We start from the raw sequence: 23,471 nt of genomic DNA, 5'->3' as shown, positions 1-23,471 counted from the left end.
AATCCTCTAACATTTGGGGGAAAAATTTAACAAGTAAGGTGAAGAAGATATTACATGCAGTTGTCAACACTGATAAACCATATATTGAGATTCTTGCAATGTTCTCTACTATTGAGTCATCTTACAAAAATGTGTACATTAAATATACAGTACAATGAATAAAATGAGACATTTTTATATATATTTAAAATAAATATAGGGTGTGTCTGTGTGACAAGGGACATCAAGGCAATTGGATAAGCACACTGGTCAAACCTTGCACTATATCCAATGTTAAAATAAATGTCTTCCCTTTTAATCACATCCGACTAAATCTACTGTATAGAATTTATACATCTATACCATAGATGAAAGGAAGATAACTCCTTGAAGTGAGTTTTAGGTTACCAAAACGTTTTTGGTTCATTTGAAATAATTTTCAGAAAATTATGAGACAAAAAACGTTTTGCTTGTGTTTCCAGTCTATTCATTTACAATGCAGGTTCTGTTTTTTTAGCATATCGTCTGTCTTTCTGTCTCTTTCTCTGTATTTTTGTCTGTGTGTCAGTCCGACAATGTTTGAGTGTCTGCTCACGTGCCAACTGTGTGTCAGCAGGACCTGTCTGAGTGAAGGAACAGTGGAACACCAAGGCTTTGAGTGGTTCCACTCTGACAAAGGTCAGGCCTAAATCCATCTGCTGACAGATACAAGGACATAAACTGTGCCAAGAAAACTATTCCTTTCCTCAGACCCCCACTTTTCCAATCTTAACTAGGTCCCTGGGTCTGCTGGTTTATTTATTTATTTTTGGAAAATCACCAAGGAAACATTACCTTCCAACTCCCAGCTCTTTGGTTTCTCTTTAAACTATCTTTTTCTCCCTCCAAGCAATGTCTCTCTTTTTCTCTCTCCTTGCTGTATCTTGATTTACCATGTAAAGGCCTCTTGGATCTACTCCATGGAGGAAGAATGATATTCCCAAATCATCTTTGACCTTGGAAAGGTCAACTACAACCAAGCTTAAGATGAAAAGACTGCTATCTGCAATGTTGCAATATTCAGTGGCAGTCAGTAGTTTAAATATGTTATACTTTAAGTTCACAAACAGATAAAACTGATAAAAGTTAAGTTACTTGACAAAAGAGAGCAAATAATTGTTTAACTAATTAATAATTGTTTAAAAAAGGGAGAATTGCATAAAAAATATTTGCAAGCAACGGTGCGTGACCACTACAGCGGAGCGGGCGGCGGCTTCCAATTCATTTTCAATGAAACCGGGCGTTGACGCGCGCGTAGGGCATTGTGGGAAGGCAAGCGGAGCGGAGCAGAGCGTTGCAAGTTGGATTTTCTCAACTTTATGTAAATTAGGAGATTTAAACGCTAGCGTTGGCCAATCGGATTGGTTTCTTGTTTCTTGTAACGTAGCAACCGTTGGTCATGGTAAACATTTCTAGGTTTTACAATTTCAAGATGGAGGAGAAATTTATCGTATGTGTCTGCACACCCAGTTCTGTTCAGACCAAAGTTACGGAATGTGACAAGCCTGAATTTAAAGATTACATTAAAATAATAATGCACGGTGCAGGGTTGCCAATGTTGTCAGTGTCCCTGGTGTGTTTTTATACTTTTAAATTCAGTTTCATCACATTACGTGACTGATCTGTGCCACTGCTAGCTCGCTAGCCCAGCCGACAAACGACTGGTTGAGTGACCAGTGGTGTAACATGTATTCTACTGTAATATTGCACTAGTAAAATGTTGTATATTTTTATAAAAGTTTTGTGTAAAAGTGGTATTTTAATCGATATTGTGAGTACATGAACCCAGGGTCGGCTCCAAGGGGGGCATTGGGGTAGCCTGGCTCTGCCCTCTTACGTACTTCCGCTCAATTTAGATTTTGCTTCTGTACTAGGTCTGGCCATGAGGTAAGTAAGTCAGATGCCTCCGGTTAATTTTCTACCGGCCAATCAGCCGGTAGAAAAGAGGGAGGGACAGCCACTCAGAGGGAGTGGCTGTCGTGCGCTAGTTTGTGTTGTAGTTCCGTAATGGCGGCAGAGTAAGATGCAAGCGAAGCCATTCGGTCCGTTGTGGCAACGCTGCCGAATATCCATAAGCTAAAGCCAGAGCAAGAACAAGTTTTGAGAGTATTGTTGGTGGCCATGATGTTGTGGCCCTCCTCCCTACGGGGTTTTGGAACAGTTTGATTTTCCAGCTACGGCAGCTAGCTCTGTTCCAGTAGTGGTGAAGGAATTGGCTAAGGCGAACGCTAGCGATTGGTTATGGCAGATCAGAGTGGCTCTGGGCAGATCCAATAGTTTTAAACTTCAACAGAGTACCCGCCTACAAGGAAGTCAACGCTTGTCAATGGAGAGAGGCCAGACTCTCTGTACAAATTAAATGTACGAGAGTCTGGTTAGGATCAGGCTAGCATTGGGGGGCAATGCCTCCCCAAATGGAATGCTGTGTCACCTCAAAAAATAATTTTGTTAAAGTATAAATAAGAAATACTGGCATTGGCTATAAATTCAAGGAGATGGACGACATCAAATTATTTCTCGAAGTTGAAAAGCACAAGGATTTTTACAAGGACAATGTAGAAGCATCAATGCTGGGATGCTGTTGGAATAACATGTTTCCTAAATATTGCCTATGCCATGTTTATGTACCATGTCAGTGAAAAAGGAAAGCTCAGAGTAGCTGAAAGGTCTACTGTGAACAGCTTTTTGCTCAGTCGTAGCCGATCGCGGCGCATCCAGGCGCTTCACAGCCAGTGTGTCCCAGGCGTAAGGGGCCTGGAAGTGTGATATAGCATAAGAAGATCTGAGATATACAATGGAGTCAATCCATGTAAAGCTTTACGGGGGCTTATTACTTGAATGAGGAATTATTTACTGTGTCGCCTCAGTTACACTATCAGGGGTGGGAAATACTGTGACTTGCTAAAGTAGGCAAATGGCTAGTAGAACATAACATTTCATAATAATTTCAGTAAATCAAGCAGCGCTGCAAGACCCAGTGAAATGTTATATAGCCTACAACTAGCAAACTAACGTTAGCTAGCATTGACATTGGCTAACTCAACTTCGGTAGGCTATCCTCAGTATTTGCATGCTAGCTAAACTTATACTACGCAGAGTCAGATGGCTGAGCGGTTATGGAATCAGGCTATTAATCAGAAGGCTGTTGGTTCGATTCCCGGCCGTGTCAAATGACGTTGTGTCCTTGGGCAAGGCACTTCACCCTACTTGCCTCAGGGGGAATGTCCCTGTACTTACTGTAAGTCCCTCTGGATAAGAGCGTCTCCTAAATGACAATGTAAATACTATATCTAAAATAAATTTCGTAAACATAACAATGGATTTTGCCACTAAATGTTGGTGTTAACTTTTTTATTTTTTCAAAAATGTCCTTTTCTACCCGGCAGAGGCTGATTTACCAAGGGATCCTTTAAAAGGTATATACTTTACAGTTGAATATTAGCTGATATTTAACTACGTACATTTAACTGATACAAATGCTGCTATTGCTTGCTAGGTACACAGCTGCCGACGCTAGCTAGCTAACGTCAACACAAAAAAAGAAAAAAAGATCTGTTAGCTATAACTAGCTAGTATGTAACTATCTGTGCTGTTGATTTATCAGACATAAACGTTGACGTGTAGCGTAAGGGGTCCCATTATCGTCCACCTAGCTCTCGACGCTCGTTAGAAAGTTTACCAAAATGTCGATATAAAACAAATTAAAAACGTTATGTCACAGCATTGTACTTTAATATATAGATACACACCTATAGTATAACATTCCGGTTTTAAAATTCAATAAGCATATGCCTAGACATTTTATTTTCCTGATTTTAGCAATTAGCCAAGGGGCCCCATTATCGTCCACCCAACCACTTTCAATGGATAAATGACAAGTTTGACGCTGCGGAAGGCAGATGCTACACATACGGTTTGAGAGCGTATTTTAAAGAATATATTGTGCTTATTAAAGTTATGCATTATGCTTATTAAAGTTATGAACTTAGAAGTGTGCCCAGGCCTAAACATTGGGTCTCACACTGAGTGTGGGAAGCAGGCTGTTCTTTGTGTCTCTATCTCTTCATTTTCAGAAACAACCTTGAAACCGGGTGGAGACGGCACCCGAGCAGGTGGGACGCGTAGGCAAGAACAACTCCCTGATGCACGAGAGAACAAGCTCAACCCTTTTTTGATACTTGTGTTTCAATTGCACTGTATAAATATATGCTGGGGAGGGACAGATAGCCAGTTGGACTTCGTGAACCAGCTCAAACTCTGTTGCGGGTAGGGAAACGTAGACAACCCCAGAGCTCTGTACTTGTTGATTTCCAACTGCTGCATTAAAGCTGATATTATGGGACCTCTGCGACTCCAGACCACTCTTTCTAGAACACAGATTTGTGTCATTGAATACTATCATTACATATTGGAATAGACACATAGATATATGAATCCTTCAAATGGTGACCCCGACACTGAGAAGAGGGAGTCCAGAGGGTTCCGGCCCGACCGACAGATCGGGAGAAAGACCCATACACCGGTACGAGGAGGCAGAAGTAATCGTCAGAGGCGCCTCAACATAAAAAAAAGGTAAGCAGACACCTGTTAATTCAAAGTACTGCTATTCGGAACTGAGAACCAAATTTAGACGATTACTATGTTTCATCATACCTAGTCAAACCAACAGTGGTGGGAAATCAACCGTTTTTAAGTTTTGTCTTCGTCAAGGGGAGGTTAGTCCTCTCCAAAAGGGTGGAAGTCCCTACACGTGTTTTGTCTTTGTCAAGGAGAGGTTAGAGTCCTCTTCAAATGGGTGAAAGTCCCTATACGTGTCTTGTCTTTGTCAAGGAGAGGTTAGAGTCCTCTTCAAAAGGGTGAGAGTCCTAACACGTGGTTTGTCTTTGTCAAGGAGAGGTTAGAGTCCTCTTCAAAAAGGGTGAGAGTCCCTGTAGGCCTACGTGTTTTGTGTTTAAAAAAGGAGAGGTTAAAATACACTCCAAAGGTTAGAGTCCCTGAACTTGTTTTGTGTTTAAAAAAGGAGCACTCCAAGGGTTAGAGTACCTGAACTTGTTTTGTGTTTAAAAAAAGGAGAGGTTAAAATACACTCCAAGGGTTAGAGTCCCTGAATTTGTCTTGTGTGTGTTTATTTTTTCTTTCCTTTGTCCTCTCCGGTACAAAAGGGTCACAGTACCTGAAAAAGTAATATTTGTGTGGAATCGGGTTGAGTTGAACGGTATTTTAAACAGATCTGTCGTTCTTTATAAATAAATAAATAAATCCACTAGGTGTCCTCCAAGGACCATAATTGCCTTCAGTGCAAAGTCTTACAAGTTGTCAAATTGTGAGATCACTCACTTTTATCAATCTCGTGCTTTTTTCTTTGACCAAGAAGTTACAGAAATCCCGAGGAGAGTTGGAGAAAGGTGGGGGCTAAAAGAGTCCAGTTACGTTGAGATCTTACAAAGGTGATCCCAGAGGGTATACCCCTGGTTTATAAATTGGTTCTAATACAATTGGAAGAGTTATACTAGAGCAAAATTAAGTGAATAGACGGTAAACGCTAAACAGCTGTGTTGGTCAAAGAATGGTTTGAGGAAATGTATGTGAAAAATTATGAGGAAGCAATTGGAAAGTTACATAAAAGATTGGTTTAGAGAGGATCATGGAAGGTTATGAAATAAAACAAGAACGTTTTGTGGATGTGAAGAGATAGGTTTAAACACTGATGTTTTGAAGAGGAAACTATGAATATACTTTGAAGGTATATGGGATAACATTTTAAGTCAAAATAGTAAAATCTAGGGTTTTTAAGAGTTTTGATAAAGGTATTAGATATAATTTGGTTAAAAATGAGAAAGAGAAAATAACTAAATGTACTTTTATTTGGAGTTTAATTGTAATTTGGTTTTAAGTTTTATTTGAGAGTTTTATCAGAGCCTCAGGCATACTGTTTGGGATAAACAGTTAGGCTGTGATAATGTTGTATTATGAAGAGGGTTATTATAACATTCAGTTCTGAAATAATTTGGGAAGACTCATCAAGTCTGATAAATTGTGGGTATGATGGTTTGAGCTAATTGGCTCGTTTTGAACTGCAGCAAAACGAGTTATGAAGTTCTACCTATCTGACCTTTATAGAAAATATAGTTGGGAAACATGTTTGGTTAATAGCTACATTAAGAACATTATTTGGTTTATATTTCATTTAAGAAGCATACGGATTCTGGTTTGGCATAATGAAAATTGCTTTTATCATATCTTTGATAAAAAGAGGTGTGATTTGGTAAAATAGAGAATCTAAAACAATATTGGTCTTAAACTTAACTGTTTTAACAGACAGAAAAGGTTTTTTGAAGTGAAAGAAATTAGACTAACAGTTGATTTTCTAAAGAAGGGAACAAAGAAACAGATTGTCATTTCTAGGCATGACTAATAGGAGTTGAATATCAAATGATGATGTATTGTCTTATTAGATGCTGTTACATGTGTTTGCTCAACAATAAGAAAACTGAAGGGTCAATACTGCCTGGTAATTATAGATATGTTTACAGTGGATTGAAATCTTTCCCAGTCCTGTACCAGATGCATTAACAACATTTGAATTGAATTATAGAAGATCATAATTACACAACTTAAACCTAATGCTCACGAGAAAAGAGATGTCTTCTGCTAAATTCTGTTCCAGGTGAAGCAGTAAACCAAAGAGTGGAGGAGTCAAACGAGGAGATTGGGTATTGATTAAAGTTATCAATGAAAGGAGGGATCTTATGAGAACTTTAAAATATCCTGTCTAATTTCTGGTTTTTCTATTTGTTTCAAATTTATTTTATTTTATTACAATTCTAAAAGCTTGGCTAAAGTTGTATGTATGTGGTGAAGGGGGCCTGTGAGTATGTCCAGGTCTGCCGTGGATACATGGATGTCGAATGTCCACTCTGTGGAGTGACGGTGGGTTTTCCCCTATAACATCATTAGGGTTTTCCCACTGTGTCCAGTGTGTCCTCACCACTTGGCCATAACGCTGCATAGTTTCATCGTTATTGTTGATTTGTATGCCAACATTGTGTAATCAGTAATGGGATATTTTTTCATTTGTGTTTGTTGTCACACCCTAAAAGGGTGTGAAAAGAGGGATTTATTTGAACTTTAAAAATATCCACTTTAATCCTCGAATGGGTTCTTGATTTCAATATCTGTGTTTAATCATTGGTGTTCGACTGTTTGCATCTCATTTGACTCAGTTACTGCTTGATCATGGATCATGGGAGATAAGGTGATGCTGGGACTGTAACTCTTTTCTGCTTCAGGACGAGTCAGACCGGCGGGTCTGACTACCTAACCCCTGTTCTAAGGCCCCATTCCCCTGGAGACCCTGTCCCCCCCCCTTCTCACTGGATGATCTACCCCTTCCCCTTGGAGACCCTGCCCCATCTGCCCCTATGCCCCATCAGACCTAGGAGTGGTCTGCCCCCCCCCCCCCCTTCCCCTTGAAGACCCTGCCCCACCTGCCCCAATACATCATCCGATGTTCGGAGAAGCCTGTTGTACATTTATGGACAGGACCATTCAAGGTCATCGAGAGAACCTTGCACGCCCTAAGGGTGCTGGGGAAAGGAAGTACGTGGTACCACTGGAGCATGTGTTGTGCTGCTCCAGAATCCAGTCGTACGTTGCAGGAGTTGGTGGAGAACGGCCAGAAGGGCCAGTGAACCTTTTGCTATTGCTACGAATGTGAGAGTCCGGAAAAGAGGGTTACGACTAGGTCAAGAGTGATACTGCTTGACCACACTAGAATTGTTCTGGACTAAGAAGGTTTCCGCTATTTTACTTAAGAGTGTGCTATATCAATATCAACATGATTGTTGCTGTATCCCGTGTATCAGGTCCCTGTGAAACCGAATCATTGTCTCGGCTGTGGAGAACCCAAAGACGGGGTTCCAAATGCCGTTGCTGGGGCTGGCTGACCAGGACGAGGAGACGGTAGTTGGTCCGGGCTATGTTGATTGATCTCTGGTGTTTTCAGAGATCAAAAGAGGGATTAAAGAATATATTGTGCTTATTAAAGTTATGCAATGTGCTTATTAAAGTCATGAACTTAGAAGTGTGCCCAGGCTTAAACATTGGGTCTCACACTGAGTGTGGGAAGCAGGCTGTTCTTTGTGTCTCTATCTCTTCATTTTCAGAAACAACCTTGAAACCGGGTGGAGACGGCACCCAAGCAGGTGGGACGCGTAGGCAAGAACAACTCCCTGATGCACGAGAGAACAAGCTCAACCCTTTTTTGATACTTGTGTTTCAATTGCACTGTATAAATATATGCTGGGGAGGGACAGATAGCCAGTTGGACTTCGTGAACCAGCCCAAACTCTGTTGCGGGTAGGGAAACGTAGACAACCCCAGAGCTCTGTACTTGTTGATTTCCAACTGCTGCATTAAAGCTGATATTATGGGACCTCTGCGACTCCAGACCACTCTTTCTAGAACACAGATTTGTGTCATTGAATACTATCATTACATATTGGAATAGACACATAGATATATGAATCCTTCAATTTACATACTCAAATCTTAAAGTAAGAAGCTGTAATTTGGTTTGCAGCAATATAAGATGTGTACTCATGGATGAGTTAATTGGGTGTGCTTTGCCTTCAGCAAGGGCACAACCTTTGTTCTCTCACATATATATATATTTTTTTAGTCATTTAGCAGACGCTTTTATCCAGAGTGACTTACAGTAAGTACAGGGACATTCCCCCCCGAGGCAAGCAGGGTGAAGTGCCTTGCCCAAGGACACAACGTCATTTTGCACAGCCAAGAATCGAACCGGCAACCTTATGATTACTGGCCCGATTCCCTCACCGCTCAGCCACCTGACTTCTATATATATTATTATTGTGTGTGCTTGCCTTCGGCAAGAGCACAACCTTTGTTCTCTCACATATATATTATTATTAGTGGTGGGCATAGATTAATTTTTTTAATCTAGATTAATCTCACTGTAATCTTGGCGTTATTCTAGATTAATTTAGATTAAAATGGCTCATTTGAATTCCGCCAAAGGCATTCAGAATATGTGTGCTACCCAAATAATGACTAAAAGTAAGTCTTTGAGAACGGGTTTCTCAAGCCAGGTGGCGCATTAGACCAGGAGCTCGTCTCCTGTTTCCAAAATGCATCACAAACTGCTTGAGAAAGCTGTTCTACTATGATAATTGGTGATGAAAATAAATTATGTTCAATAAGATGTACTTGTGTTTATTAACTGTTTATTATATTAGTTAGCTTGGCTGATAGAGCTGTGCTGACGGGCTTGCCTCGGTTGCACTCAAACATCGTAGTTTGACGACGACTCTTCCCCTGCGCTACATCAGTGCTTGGCACGGCATCTTCCGCATTAGCTAAGGGACGCTTTGCGTTTAGGTGGTATTTGAGACTGGAAGAATACCTACAGTAAACTCATTCCGCATAGCACAAGGTGCAAACAACCTTAGTCTTGTCGAGGTTTCCATTGGGAAGCTTCTTAAAAATAAATTTTCCCTGAAGCAAACCAGGCGCCTTCATACTGCATCCATGTTAGCACATCGCGTTTGATGTGATAATATCATACACAAGGCATACACACAGCTTCGAAGACTCGGTCTCGCCCCCTACAGTGCAATTCGGCTAGGTATACATCCGCGCTAAAATATCAAGGTGAAAGTCATCATAGCTTGCGTAGTATAGACCCAGCTCCCAACCCAACTTTGAGAATAGATTAACGGCGATATTTTTTTTTATCGCTGATAAGAGTCGCAGCGCGTTAACGCCGATAACGGCCCACCACTAATTTAAACTCAAGCTTTTGTGGTGCGTTGCTGTCTTCAATTAGCCTGGCTCTGCCCTCCTACATACTTCTGCTCAATTTTGATTTTGCTTCTGTACTAGGTCTGGGATTTCGGTGTATTAGTCGGTTTTCAGAAACAACATTTTTGTAGGTCCAATCAGCGAACAGAGGGAATGGCTGAGAACGATGACGTTGATGTTGTTCGCTAGTTTGAGTTGTAGGTCAGTAATGGCGGCGGAGTCGCTGCCGAATATCCAAAAGTTAAAGCCGGAGCAAGAACAATCTTTAGATTTTCCAGCTATGGCAGCTAGCTCCGTTACAGTAGTGGTGAAGGAGTTGGCTAAGGCGAAGACTAGTGATTGGTTATGGCAGATCAGAGTGGCTCTGGGCAGATCCAATAGTTTTAAACTTCAACAGAGTACCCGCCTTTAAGGAAGTTAACGCTTGTCAATGGAGCGATCCCAGACCCTCTGTACAAATGAAATTTACGAGGGTCTGGTTAGGACCAGGCTAGTCTTCAATGCCACAGCCTAAACTGTATGTCAAAAGAAATGTTCTCATTTCCGGCGCTTTAGCCATTGCGATTCCATCTGAAATACTGCCGGTGACAGCGTTGTTTCAATAGCTTGTTTCAAAGGGGGTTCTTAATGAATTATGCAATATGAGTAGGCTAAATGCTTGAAAATATCACTAGAAGGGGAAAACTTAAGGGGACGGACCCACCTGCAACCGACGCAAGCATGCACACCCTACAATTTCCCCAGAAATTGTACTCTCTCTAGTTATTTTAATATAATTTTTAAATTCAGGCTTGTCACATTACGTCACTTTGTTCTGAACAGAACTGGGTGTGCAGACACATACGATACATTTCTGCTCCATCTTGAAATTGTAAAACCTAGAAATGTTTACCATGACCGTTGACAACCTTGGCAACCCTGCACCAGGCATCATTTTTGTTAAGATCTCTGTAATCGTACAGAGACGTATCAAAAAAGACTGGATGTGCAGACACAATAGGTGCGTTCGACATGACCTGACTTCATGCAGCGCTGCAGCCGGCTGCAGGCGGCTGACTTGAAACAGTGAATTCTGGTTAGACTTTTTGTCCGACTTGAGACGGTTCCGAGGCTAGGTCACTGTGACGTAGCCATCAAAGTACCGTGAGATCGATTCAAGAACTGCCGGCTGTGTAGCCGAGCGCATTTCTCAAGAGCAACTGCACGGGTTCAAATGACGACACAGCTATTTCATGATTGGCCAGACTCACACACGACAACTTTGACGCGTGTTTTGTAATTATTCTGACACCTTCAGTTTCGCCAACGCTCAAATCCGGACCAAACAGTTTAATTGAATTAAACATTTGTTGAAGAAAGGGTTTTAGTCCGCCTCTTCACTAACGGAAAGACTAAGTTTAATTATAAATAAAGTAAAGTAAGCAAACAGCGCTTGATCGGCCATGACTGATGTCAACGCAGCAAACCACGAGAAGCTGGAATGTCCGACTTTACAGAGCCGTTTTCAACTCCTCCCCGACTGCAAGCGGCTACTCTCGCCGGTCGTTTCATGCAGCCGCAGTCCATGTCGAACGCACCTAATAAGTTTCTCCTCCATCTTGAAACTGAGAAACCTAGAAATGTTTACCATGACCAACGGTTGCTACGTTACAAGAAACCAATCCGATTGGCCAACACCAGCATTTAACGTTCCTTATTTACATAAAGTTGAGAAAATCCAGCTTGCTCCGCTCGCCTTCCCACAATGCCCTACACGAGTTCATTGACAATGAATTGGAAGCCGACACGCCGCCCGCTCCGCTGTAGTGGACATGCACCGTAAGGGCTGATCAACTTAGCCTCAAGTTTAATTCATAACAAAGGATATGAAAAAGTGTGTTATGTATTATGCAACAGATGCACAAGAAAAGAAAAAGTGTAATATTTCTTAGATGAGTTCTTGAGTACATGTCCAGGGGGGTATTCCAGAAAGCGGATTTAACCAACTGTGAGCTTAACCCTGAACTCTGAGTTGATTTATCCTAAAACGGGAAACTGTTCCAGAACAGCTGATTTGAATTTGTTCAATCAACTCGAAGTATGTCTACTCAGAGTTTAGCGAGTGAATGAGGTCTATTACAAGCCAACATCAACAAAAGCAGCTTAAAATGAAATATAAAAACATACTTCGAAGAGGTACGGCATATTTTGCAGAGGCCAATAAGCTTGTGATTGTTGCCTATGTCACTTTGGTTTGAATTATATTTCACGATACAAAGTAAATATCAGTTAGTGCCTATTTCAATTTATAGTAGCAGTAACGCCCAACAGAATGCTTTTCATCACAGGATGATGATTATGATGATGAAGAGACGTTGACTGCTGCCGCAGAGAGGAATGCAGAGATGCCTACATGTATGGTAGCTACTGGTAGTTATCTCCTCATCAGTGTTGCCACAGTTACTTTGAAAAAGTACCTTAGTTACGTTACAGTTACTTGATTTTAAAAGTAACTTACTTACTTTACAAGTTACTTGATTTTAAAAGTAACTAAGTTAGATTACAAGTTACTTTATTAGTTACATTCAGCAGCTGCCGACAACACCCCCGCCGCCTCAACATAAAAATAGGTGTGTTCGACTTCATAGCACCGGCGGCGCTGCATGAAGTCCAACGCACCTATTGAAAACCGTCTCTATAAGTTTGACTGTGCAGTGCTGCGACTCCAAATGTTTCTTCAAATTTGACGTCGTGTTTTTGTAGCTTGATAGCACTTTGTCGCCACCAGCACAGAGTGTACAACGAACCTTGATATTTCCATCTTTAGCTGACAAATACTCAAAATAGTGATTGTATTTCCAACTCGAAAATGCGCATCTCTCTCTCTCCTGCTACATTGTTGTTTGTGTCGCTGAGTGGTAGGTCTATGTATATACACATGACGTGACCCTCGTGCTGAAAACGTGACTTAATTGTCGCATAGGCGTAACTCCCAGAGACGCAAGAAGAAATCAAATATAAATTTTACTATTAATGACAAAATAGTAACGCATAGTGATTTGGACAAGTAACTTTAATCTGATTACTGGTTTGGAAATAGTAACGCGTTAGATTACTCGTTACTGAAAAAAGTGGTCAGATTACCGACATCACTGCCACCCATGTACTTTTATTTACAGTCTTGTGTGTAATTGTCAGTTTTAAATGTACACTGAAGTGATCAGAATAATGAATGGGAAACAAATTGCACATTCTGATCCTGTTGAACAGAGCATGGATGGGCATTGCCAGGAGGGGGGTCCATCAGCCAGCATAGCTGCACACTGTGAGATGATCAGTTAATGAATTCTGCATGCAGATCTGTGGAATTTAATATAATCTAATGTATTCCCAGTTACCAGTAAAGGAGTTGTACAAACGGCATCTCATGAAGCAAGTGCAAAAAACTGACTAAGAAATGGTGTACTTAGAGCAGAAGATTAGGAAGGCTGATCTTGAAATTGATTTGCTGGATCAGGTGAATAATGTTAATTGTAGGAACAATATATAAATACTCATGGTTGGATTTCTATTTGTAGGCAAACAAAACCAAATGAAATTTAAATGATTTGCTTTTATTTCAGTGCCAAAAAGCATTTGGTCAGTTCTGAGTGCGTTATACAGTGTGTAACATTAGCGATGTAAGGGCTGAGAATGTTGCCAAAATAAATAATGAAATGTGACGGAAAACTGTAACATTCACTTAGGTATTCATCAGAGAATTAAACCACATCTAATCGCAGTTTTATAATCCTCTCCCGACGTAAGGCTAAGCGAATTAAATTTAGTTTGAGATCGGTCGGCTGAACCAGGAAAGGACACCCCATGTCTGCCAGCTGTATCAGGTTAAGAAAGTGGGAGGGGATATGTAGAAATGCAGTTTGTTAAGGAAAACCTGCCAGCGAGCAGGCTAGGTTCACAGAGTCAGTGACCATGGACACTGACCCACAGTTTACCTCGCGTTACCTCTCTTTGTGGAACGGAAAACCCAGAGTTTGCCTCAACTCAGGGTTAGTGTTAACCAAATCAGGGTTTTCACTAAACCCGCTTTCTGGAGTAAGCAAGCAGTGTGTCTAAAAGATTTTTTTTTTTAGTACATCCAGACAGTACAAGTGAGACCCTGTCCTTTTTACATATTTTCTTTAGTCCTGTAGATCCCCCTTGAGTTTAAATTACTCTCCAACTTGAAACTATAAACAATACAATTCATCAAGTGAGACTTCATAAATGAACATAAAACAGATGCTTGCCTAAGTGCTTGGTCTGATTTTCATTTAGCATTGTAGCGTAAGTATTTTTGATGACAGTATCATGACACAAGCAAACATATTCTGTCTGAAACACAAGAGTTTCATACGTTTCTTTTCTGCATTAAAACACTGTGGAAATCTCAAGAGGTGTTATTCCAAAGCTACCCCAGGCAGCAGTTCTCTCTGGTGGTTGTAAATCGAGGGAGAGGAAGGGGCGTTCATTGTATGGGAAGTGGTTTTAGTTCAGTCCAGTAAGAATAAAGGTCCTTGTTCCACTAATTCTAGTCTTATAGTTTTGCAGTGTAAAGGCATGAACACACCAAAGTTCGGCCAACAGCTCCTGAACAGTGGTCAAATGAAATTTAAAATGATTTGCTTTTATTTCAGTGCCAAAAAGCATTTGGTCAGTTCTGAGTGCGTTATACAGTGTGTAACATTAGCGATGTAAGGGCTGAGAATGTTGCCAAAATAAATAATGAAATGTGACGGAAAACTGTAACATTCACTTAGGTATTCATCAGAGAATTAAACCACATCTAATCGCAGTTTTATAATCCTCTCCCGACGTAAGGCTAAGCGAATTAAATTTAGTTTGAGATCGGTCGGCTGAACCAGGAAAGGACACCCCATGTCTGCCAGCTGTATCAGGTTAAGAAAGTGGGAGGGGATATGTAGAAATGCAGTTTGTTAAGGAAAACCTGCCAGCGAGCAGGCTAGGTTCACAGAGTCAGTGACCATGGACACTGACCCACAGTTTACCTCGCGTTACCTCTCTTTGTGGAACGGAAAACCCAGAGTTTGCCTCAACTCAGGGTTAGTGTTAACCAAATCAGGGTTTTCACTAAACCCGCTTTCCGGAGTAAGCAAGCAGTGTGTCTAAAAGATTTTTTTTTTTAGTACATCCAGACAGTACAAGTGAGACCCTGTCCTTTTTACATATTTTCTTTAGTCCTGTAGATCCCCCTTGAGTTTAAATTACTCTCCAACTTGAAACTATAAACAATACAATTCATCAAGTGAGACTTCATAAATGAACATAAAACAGATGCTTGCCTAAGTGCTTGGTCTGATTTTCATTTAGCATTGTAGCGTAAGTATTTTTGATGACAGTATCATGACACAAGCAAACATATTCTGTCTGAAACACAAGAGTTTCATACGTTTCTTTTCTGCATTAAAACACTGTGGAAATCTCAAGAGGTGTTATTCCAAAGCTACCCCAGGCAGCAGTTCTCTCTGGTGGTTGTAAATCGAGGGAGAGGAAGGGGCGTTCATTGTATGGGAAGTGGTTTTAGTTCAGTCCAGTAAGAATAAAGGTCCTTGTTCCACTAATTCTAGTCTTATAGTTTTGCAGTGTAAAGGCATGAACACACCAAAGTTCGGCCAACAGCTCCTGAACAGTGGTCAGTGAGTGGAGCAAGCTTGCAATACATATTTCTATATCTATTCTTGTTTCAATGCTCTACATGACTCTACTGTATCCATGTATGTATGTCTGCGGGTAGTTGTGGCCTGTAAATGTAACCCCCCAAACATATGACACCCATGACCGCAGGTGCAATGGTGGTCATCATGTCAACAAGACAGCACAGTATGTGCTGCAAATAAAGTGGGCTAAACATAATAGCCTACACAATGGCCTATTGCACACGTTTAAGCATTGCAATGCATGGTAATTATGATTGATATTTTCAAAACTAGGTCTATAGTGTTTCATAAAACAGTTAAGTTTACTTGTAACCATCCATCCGCATCTCCCTAGTTGTAGGGCACATATCAGTTACATGCAACTTGATATTTCAACTGTTTTCACATAGCTGGCTGCATTATATGCTAAGCTCATGACCTATGCTAAGCTATGAGCTCCCATAGGCTTTTGCATTATGCATACATTGGTGTTGGGTTCCCATGAGTGAGCAAATGAGCAAACCAGAGCCACATAAAAACCTTGAGACACCATTGTACATTTAGTCTGTAACCATTGCTGTCAACCATCTCAAATTGTGCATGATTTCCATATTACAGTTACACTTTACTGTACGTTACCGTGTCCTTGTTACAGTGTAATTAAACCAAAAGTCCTGCGTATTAAGCAGTGTAATAACATGAACAACATCTAACTATAAAAGCAGAAATCTGTGTGTGTCTGAGGTTTTATCTCGAGAACCCAGCACACAGTTGAAATGTGGCAAGTGTTTTGCTCAGGACCTACATTTAAATTTGTTCACTGCCAATGGTACTGCACTAGTGTTTGCTGCTTAGCATTCGGCCCACGGACACTGCACTAGACAGAGACAGAACGCAGAACACAGCAACAAGACAGAACGGATTTCGCAAGAAGCGAAATGGGCAACAGGTGCCACTTTGTTAATACAAAATGTGGATGTAATACTATTTGAGGGGAAGACAAAACGCCCAATCTTCTTTTAAGGTTTTAAGGACCGCAAAAATTATTTGGGTTTGTCAGATCACAAGTTAGTGTAAAATCACCAAACTCCCTTTGATTTCAAGGATTACTTGATTAAGTGATCAGAATAGGGTTGGAGCAGGGGATTATTTGAATACCACAGTTTTCAACATGCCATGCAACCTTCAGTGCAACGATGGAAAACTACACACGATGAAAGAACTGATCTGAAACTCAGAGCCTAGTCCTGAGCTTGGATCTAAACCTGTAAACCATGCTACATCCACTATGTCTTGTCTTTGGGATGTTCCCGTTGAATGTTCAACAAAAGGGAGTTTTAACTGCACCACTCAGGGTTCCAAATTTTTGTTATGACCATAATGACCATAATACTATCAAGCCAGCAGCACTGATAGATACTTTGTAGTCTGTACTGTCCCTTTACTATTGCTACTGAGCGGTCTTTACAAGCCAGTAGAATCTCCACTAGCTCTTTACCTCTGCTGCATAACTAGCTTTACAAGTTTGCTTGTTGTGTTTAAATTTAAATGTTTAAATATTCCATTGGCTTGCTTTTACATGCTTAATGTGTTTTGTAATGTATATACTCTTAATGCATATATATTCGCCTACCATTCATTATAAAATGTTGCATTTATTTATTTTATTCATTTATTTTTGTATGTTGCATGTTTCTTATGATGTAATATTCATTCATGCTATATGTGTGCTTGGTAATATGTTAGCACTTCACATTCTCCAGGAGAGTGCTCGATCGTCTCATTTCAGAGAGGGCAAGGAATAATTTTTACAGTTCTTCTATTTTGGCCCACATGGGTGATCTGTTTTTTTGCTTCCCTCTGGAAAATCTGAGTCAAACATAAGTGTTTGTATCCCCCCCCCTTTTTTTCCCCTCTGTGAAGCACATTGTGTTGCCTCCTTGTATGAAATGCGCCATATAAATAAAGTTTGATCAAATAAATAAAGTTTGATTTGATCAAGTATATAAATGACTAAAATACACAGACCGACAACATTCAAACAGAAAAAATATCTTATATTTTTAACCGTTAGTATTTTAGGATAGTTATTCTGTGCATTAAATATAATCTTTTGTGGCTACATGTGCATTTTGGTTTGTGCGTCAGTGAAGTGAGGTATAAAGCAAGGCATTGCAGACACAGGCAGAGCATTCCTCTTTAACAGAATAACCTGCACGTACTGCGAGGGGCCAACACTTCAAAAGATACCTCCATCATAAGGCCTCCATAACACTGTCATTAGCATGTCATGAACAAGTGTGGGATCTATTTTAATTACTTCTCTAAAGATTGGTCCAGAGAAGAAACTGGAGTTTCACATCAACATAGCCATGTGATAGCCATCCAGCTAATTCTACATAGTTCACTAATTGAACATGGTTCAATTTAGGACATTCAAAAACGGACTAAAATGAACTTTTCTTGACTTGCACAACTAGCTGGTAAGGTATAGCCCTTGCTAGCAAGCTTCCCTAAAAGTATCATGTTATACAAATGACGTCTTATTTAGGCCCTTATGAAGGAGGTCTTAAAGTGTTACTGATTAATTTCGCTTCATCAGCAACGCCATCACTTACTTTCCACTAATGACGGGTTCAGACCGTCGCGAGACCAGGCCTGGCCTCTGCAGATGGTTATTCCTAATAATAAGAACACAAAATGTATGACACTGAGCTGGGGGTCATATAGCATTGTCCTGATGACTGTCACCATGAGTCACAAAATACTGGACACAAAGTGTAAATTCCTGGGTTTCCAGTGCTTCAGAGTGACTGTTTCCTATTTTGTGATATAAAATGGCAAAAAAAATAAAAATGTTCTTGTAGTGCCACCAATAACCGTATATGTGGATATCATGCAGGAGTCATTTTTCATTTAAAAGGTAGGCTACCACTTTTCTTCATATGATGGGACCTATTTTAACCCTCAAAGCATCTTTTTCTCTGTCACTGCATTGGCAACCAGATGCACTATAAACATATGCATCCTTAAATGGAATGTACTGGGTATGAAGATCAAGACAACATTAAAAGCAGAACTGAACATTTAAGACATACACAAAACATATTTTAAAACACCATAAAAATTAGTTAAGTCACTTTGTTTATCCTTCTTGTGAAAAAATTAAAGAGGAATGACCTTGTGGACTAGTATAACAGTAAAAGCCGAATGATACTACTCCGACTCCGTTACGGACAGACAGACAGACGGAGTTGGATGGATTTGTTGAATTTATAGTACTCCAAAGGCTGTGGGTGCTGAAAACAATTCACCCCCAGAAGAGTAGGTGGCGCTGCACTGCGATGCTAGCTAGGTTATCGAAAACTCAGAGCAAATTTACAAATTAGCCGTTTCATCAATAAAATAAGCACATTTTCAGCAACTACACTGCCCATTTCTCATCACATTTTAATTCAGATGCTGATTTACATGTACTGTTTAGCTGAAATATGAATTGTAAAAACGTACAGCAATGGATTCTGTTTGTCTTGTTGGTCTCGGCAACCCCACCCCCGCCCCTGACGCAAACGGTTCTTAATACGGACCAATCACAGCCAAGGAGTATCCGTAAAATGACGGACGGACGGATAGTCAGGAAAATCAAGAGGTGCACGTAGAGCTCTCCGAGGGGCTCGGAGAGGGCATTCCACATCGGAGAGGGTGTTCCCTGTCTCTGTGAAAACGGAGTAGTATATTTTGGCCTTAAGTTAATTATAGAGAAAAAAGCACATTAGTTTTAGAGAAAAAAGCACATTAGTTTTTGAGAAAAACTTAACCCCATATCGAGTTAGTGAAATAGGGCATTTCATATTGCAAAAACATCAAACCTCACAACACTGAATGTAAAAAATGCATCCTCTGTTAACTATATTTAAATGCAGTGGGAACTGGCTTATGATGTTTTACTGGGAGAAGAAAAAGCTTGAGGGCCAAGGAAAAAAGACGTCTATATTAATTACTACTTCAGCTCAAAGAGGCTGATAATTGTATGATCCCATCCTTAGTGGCATAGTCTAGGTAAATTATATTTGTTTAAATATAATGTATTTATATCCTTACAGAAAGTAAAGCCACAAGACACAGTACCATAGCTTAGGTTTCTATAGGCAGGCCAAATAGTGATTAACATGACAAGACCCCCAAAGTGGACCATTGTCTGTGCATTTTTTATCTAGTTCTGAATTTTTTTTGTACATCATTCTTTTTACCAAACAATTTGACACTTTTGTAATTGCGTTCACATGTTGCGTCCTCTGCACACACAAAAAAAAGTACATCAAAATATTTGTTCGGATAAACTTCATATCAGGCCGGTAAATCCTTTAGAAGGCCAGTAAGACACACATGTCTTAAGTATCTTACTTGATGACATTAGTGACCCTGGTAGTCTTTCTCAGCCAATGAACAAAGTACACCAGGGACATTCTGTACTGAAAAAACTAACACACCAGACAAAACAGATGATGTCAAAAGATAGGACACCTACCAAAATAAATAAGAATAGTTTCCTCTGAGAGAGAAAAACACGCCTATCCTAGGTTTTCTCTTACATGTCGCTGGCTATCGACGAGTTGCGGGACATGGACTTGGGCGACAGGTCGTAGTCGCTGTCTGAGCGGTAAAGGAAGGACTCCCTCCGCTGGCTGTGGACGAAGTTGGCCTGCAGGATAAGGCCGGAGCTCGGGCTGGCCATGGGGTCCAATGGGCTTCGACCCGCCGATGTGCCATTGTCCACATCGAAGCTATGGACAAAGAGACAAAAAAAGGAGTGGTTAGGGAAAGGTTCTAACGTAAAAAGTCTAATGAGGGGGCATATCATAACTTAAGTTAAAATAAGAATGATGTTAAAGTACTTTATAGAAGGCACTTGTCCATGTCAAAAGTACATTTATAGGCTACAGTTGTGACAGGGAGTCAGTCCTTTGGAGATTAATGAAAATTACAGTGCACAACAGTTTCTCGAGCAACCTTGATGTACATCTTTGTCCTTCTGCTGGAGTTAAGCGCAGATTTCCCTGCAGATTTAGCTGTTACCTTAGCAAGAAGCCCACACTGGCAACACAGAGTCAGAGCGGTGGGTTCATGTGAGGAAAAACCCCTGTGGGTGTATTTTGGGTGTATGTGTGCATGTTTGCGTTTACGCACATCTGGCCAATCCCAGAAGGATGACATAAAAGCCTCACATACATCACAAAAAAGTGAGAAAAGCAACATGGTTCATGCATACAGACGTACAGACATCTAATCAAAAACACATACAAGCACAGTAGGGATTCCCACTATGACGTGAACAAACCACAACGGCACTTCCCCAACATTGTCTATAGCCTCTTCTTTTTAAAATCCATTCCCTGATGACATGCCCAAAGTTCCAAAGTGGGGCAGGCTAATTTCAAAAGGAGCCCAATAATGCCTGTGTGTATCCATGCTTATCACTGTTCTCACCAGGGCAGTGGCACCGTGCACTCCAATACAGTGCGTCACCCAGTGTGACGCAAAAGAGGCCAGAATCTATTAATATGAATGCACTGATCTAGTTCTTCCATTACATAAAAAGTGTAACAGGGACTGAACTTCTGTAGCTCTCTTATATCAATGTCAGCAGTGGTGTTGAATCCTTGCACAGCTTTAGAGAGACTGGGCCCCCCAATTATTCAGATAATGGTGATAAAGCATAACTCCGGTGTTCAGTGACTATCAATATCTCCAGTCTACCATGACCCAGGTCCAGATCCCTCTTAATCCTTGGTTTTAATCTATATTAGAAACACAGGGGCATTTACATCCTCCCAAAAACATAGAACATGTTAGCAGTACCATGTTATTTCACAATAGAACCACTATGTTCCAAGTTCATCCAAGTGGTTCTTGCCAGAAAGAAAAGACACAGAAAAAATCATGGCTTATGTCTGTCCTTTCAGGACACTACAATGACAAATAGATATTTTAGTTATTGTTTAGATATCTATCCTAAAAAGCAAAAGAACAGGCCACAGAGTGACAAAATAAGGAACCCCTTGACAAAGCAGAGCAATCAAAACATATGAAAACATATGGACCTTCTATTCGACTCGGTGTGGAGAGTATGTTTTTACCTTATAACTTACATTTACATTTAGTCATTTATCCAGAGCGACTTATAGTAAGTACAGGGACATTCCCCCCGAGGCAAGTAGGGCAAAGTGCCTTGCCCAAGGACACAACGTCATTTGGCACGGCCGGGAATCGAACTGGCAACCTTCAGATTACTAGCCCGACTCACTCACCGCTCAGCCACCTGACTCCCTGCTAAATTGTTGGAAAGGCTGGGATTTGCTTTATGCTTCTAGAAAGTAGTATAGACATACAGTATGGTTCGGTATCCAAGTCAAGCGGTTCTACTATGATTTAATGAAACAAATGAACATTTGGTTCTATGTTTTTATTATTTTCTGATGCCCATTGCCAATATGTCCTGACAGAAATATTGTGAAAATAGAGGGCAATCCCTCTAAAATGAACAAACCCATGGGAAAAAACTTGGACCCCCTTACTGAGGATGAAGTCAAAACCACACTGTAAAAAAAATGATTAAATTACAGTACTTTTTCTGTAAATTATACATGTTTTTTTCTGTATTTCTGAATGACAGGAAATACAGATAGAAATACAATGGCAAAATGTAAATCTATATATTTACATTCAAATTACAGCAAAATATTGTTACTTAAAAATACACTAAAATGTCAGTTTTTTTACAAATATTAATAACATTTTCACCAAAATGTTCTGTTAAAACACATAATTTCACTTTATACTAGCTATTTTAACAGTTATTTTGCAGATATTTACTTTCATCCCATGGACAAATAACTTCTTAATAACATAATTTCAGTGATATATCTGTAATATTACATTACAGGCTGTTCTTTGCCAGTAAATACTACTTTTAATCAAACTTAAATGTAAAAATACAGCATTTTCAATAAATAAAAATATTCAATAAAGCCAAAACAAGATATCACGATTTAACATGTTAATTCAAAACAAGTGAAATTATGTGTTTTAACAGAACATTTTGGTGAAAATGTTATTAATATTTGTAAAAAAAAAAAACTTTTTGTGTATTTTTAAGTAACAATATTTTGCTGTAATTTTTATGTAAATATATAAATGTACATTTTGCCATTGTCTTTCTATCTGTATTTCCTGTCATTCAGAACTGGCGTTTTCCCAGATGCCTTCAAAACAGCCTCTATTAAATAAACCAAAATTGGATATATACTTGCAAATTACAGACTAATATCAAATCTTCCATTTATTAGTTAAGTATTGGAAAAGATGGTATTAGTCCAATTAAATTCCTATCTTGAAGAAAATAACATCTTGGAAGTCTCTCAGTCAGGTTTCAGAAAATATCAAATAATTAGCGACCTCAGACTAAACTCTGATGCAAATAAAGTCTCTATCCTTATCCTGTTAGATCTCAGTGCCGCATTTGATTAGCCTGGTCCTAACCAGACTCTCGTACATTTCATTTGTACAGTCTGGGCTCGCTCCATTGATAAGCGTTAACTTCCTTGAAGGCGGGTACTCTGTTGAAGTTTAAAACTATTGGATCTGCCCAGAGCCACTCTGGATCTGCCATAACCAATCGCTAGCGTTTGCCTTAGCCAACTCCTTCACGACTAACAGAGCTAGCTGTAAAATCGAACGAATCCCGTGGGGATCAAAGATTGTTCTTGCTCTGGCTTTAACTTCTGGATATTCGGCAGCGTTGCCACAACGGACCGAATGGCTTCGCTCGCATCTTTCTCCGCCGCCATTACGGAACTACAACATCAAGTCATCGTTCTCAGTCACTCCCTCTGTTCGCTGATTGGACAGGTAGAAAGTTAACCAGAGACATCTGACTTACGTACCTCAAGCCCA

At 40.1% G+C, this 23,471-nt stretch overlaps 1 protein-coding gene across 3 annotated transcripts in view; it reads right to left on the bottom strand.

Moving 5' to 3' along the window:
* Window positions 1–23,471, bottom strand: part of LOC134038961 (cAMP-specific 3',5'-cyclic phosphodiesterase 4D-like) — a 159,406-nt gene that overhangs the window by 43,657 nt on the left and 92,278 nt on the right. For 2 of the 3 annotated variants that reach the window (XM_062484688.1, XM_062484687.1), the window contains exons 2-3: window positions 20,111–20,302; window positions 18,137–18,199 (exon numbers count right to left, since the gene is read on the bottom strand). In XM_062484688.1, coding sequence (XP_062340672.1) covers window positions 18,137–18,199; window positions 20,111–20,302 — 255 coding nt within the window. The remainder of the gene's footprint in view (window positions 1–18,136; window positions 18,200–20,110; window positions 20,303–23,471) is intronic. The other variant, XM_062484689.1, reaches the window with a different exon arrangement.

The sequence above is a fragment of the Osmerus eperlanus genome, chromosome 18 (assembly GCF_963692335.1).
Source record: "Osmerus eperlanus chromosome 18, fOsmEpe2.1, whole genome shotgun sequence".
Taxonomy (NCBI): Eukaryota; Metazoa; Chordata; class Actinopteri; order Osmeriformes; family Osmeridae; genus Osmerus; species Osmerus eperlanus.
The sequence above is the reverse complement of the archived record's forward strand: the minus strand, read 5'-3'. Positions and strand labels throughout refer to the sequence as shown.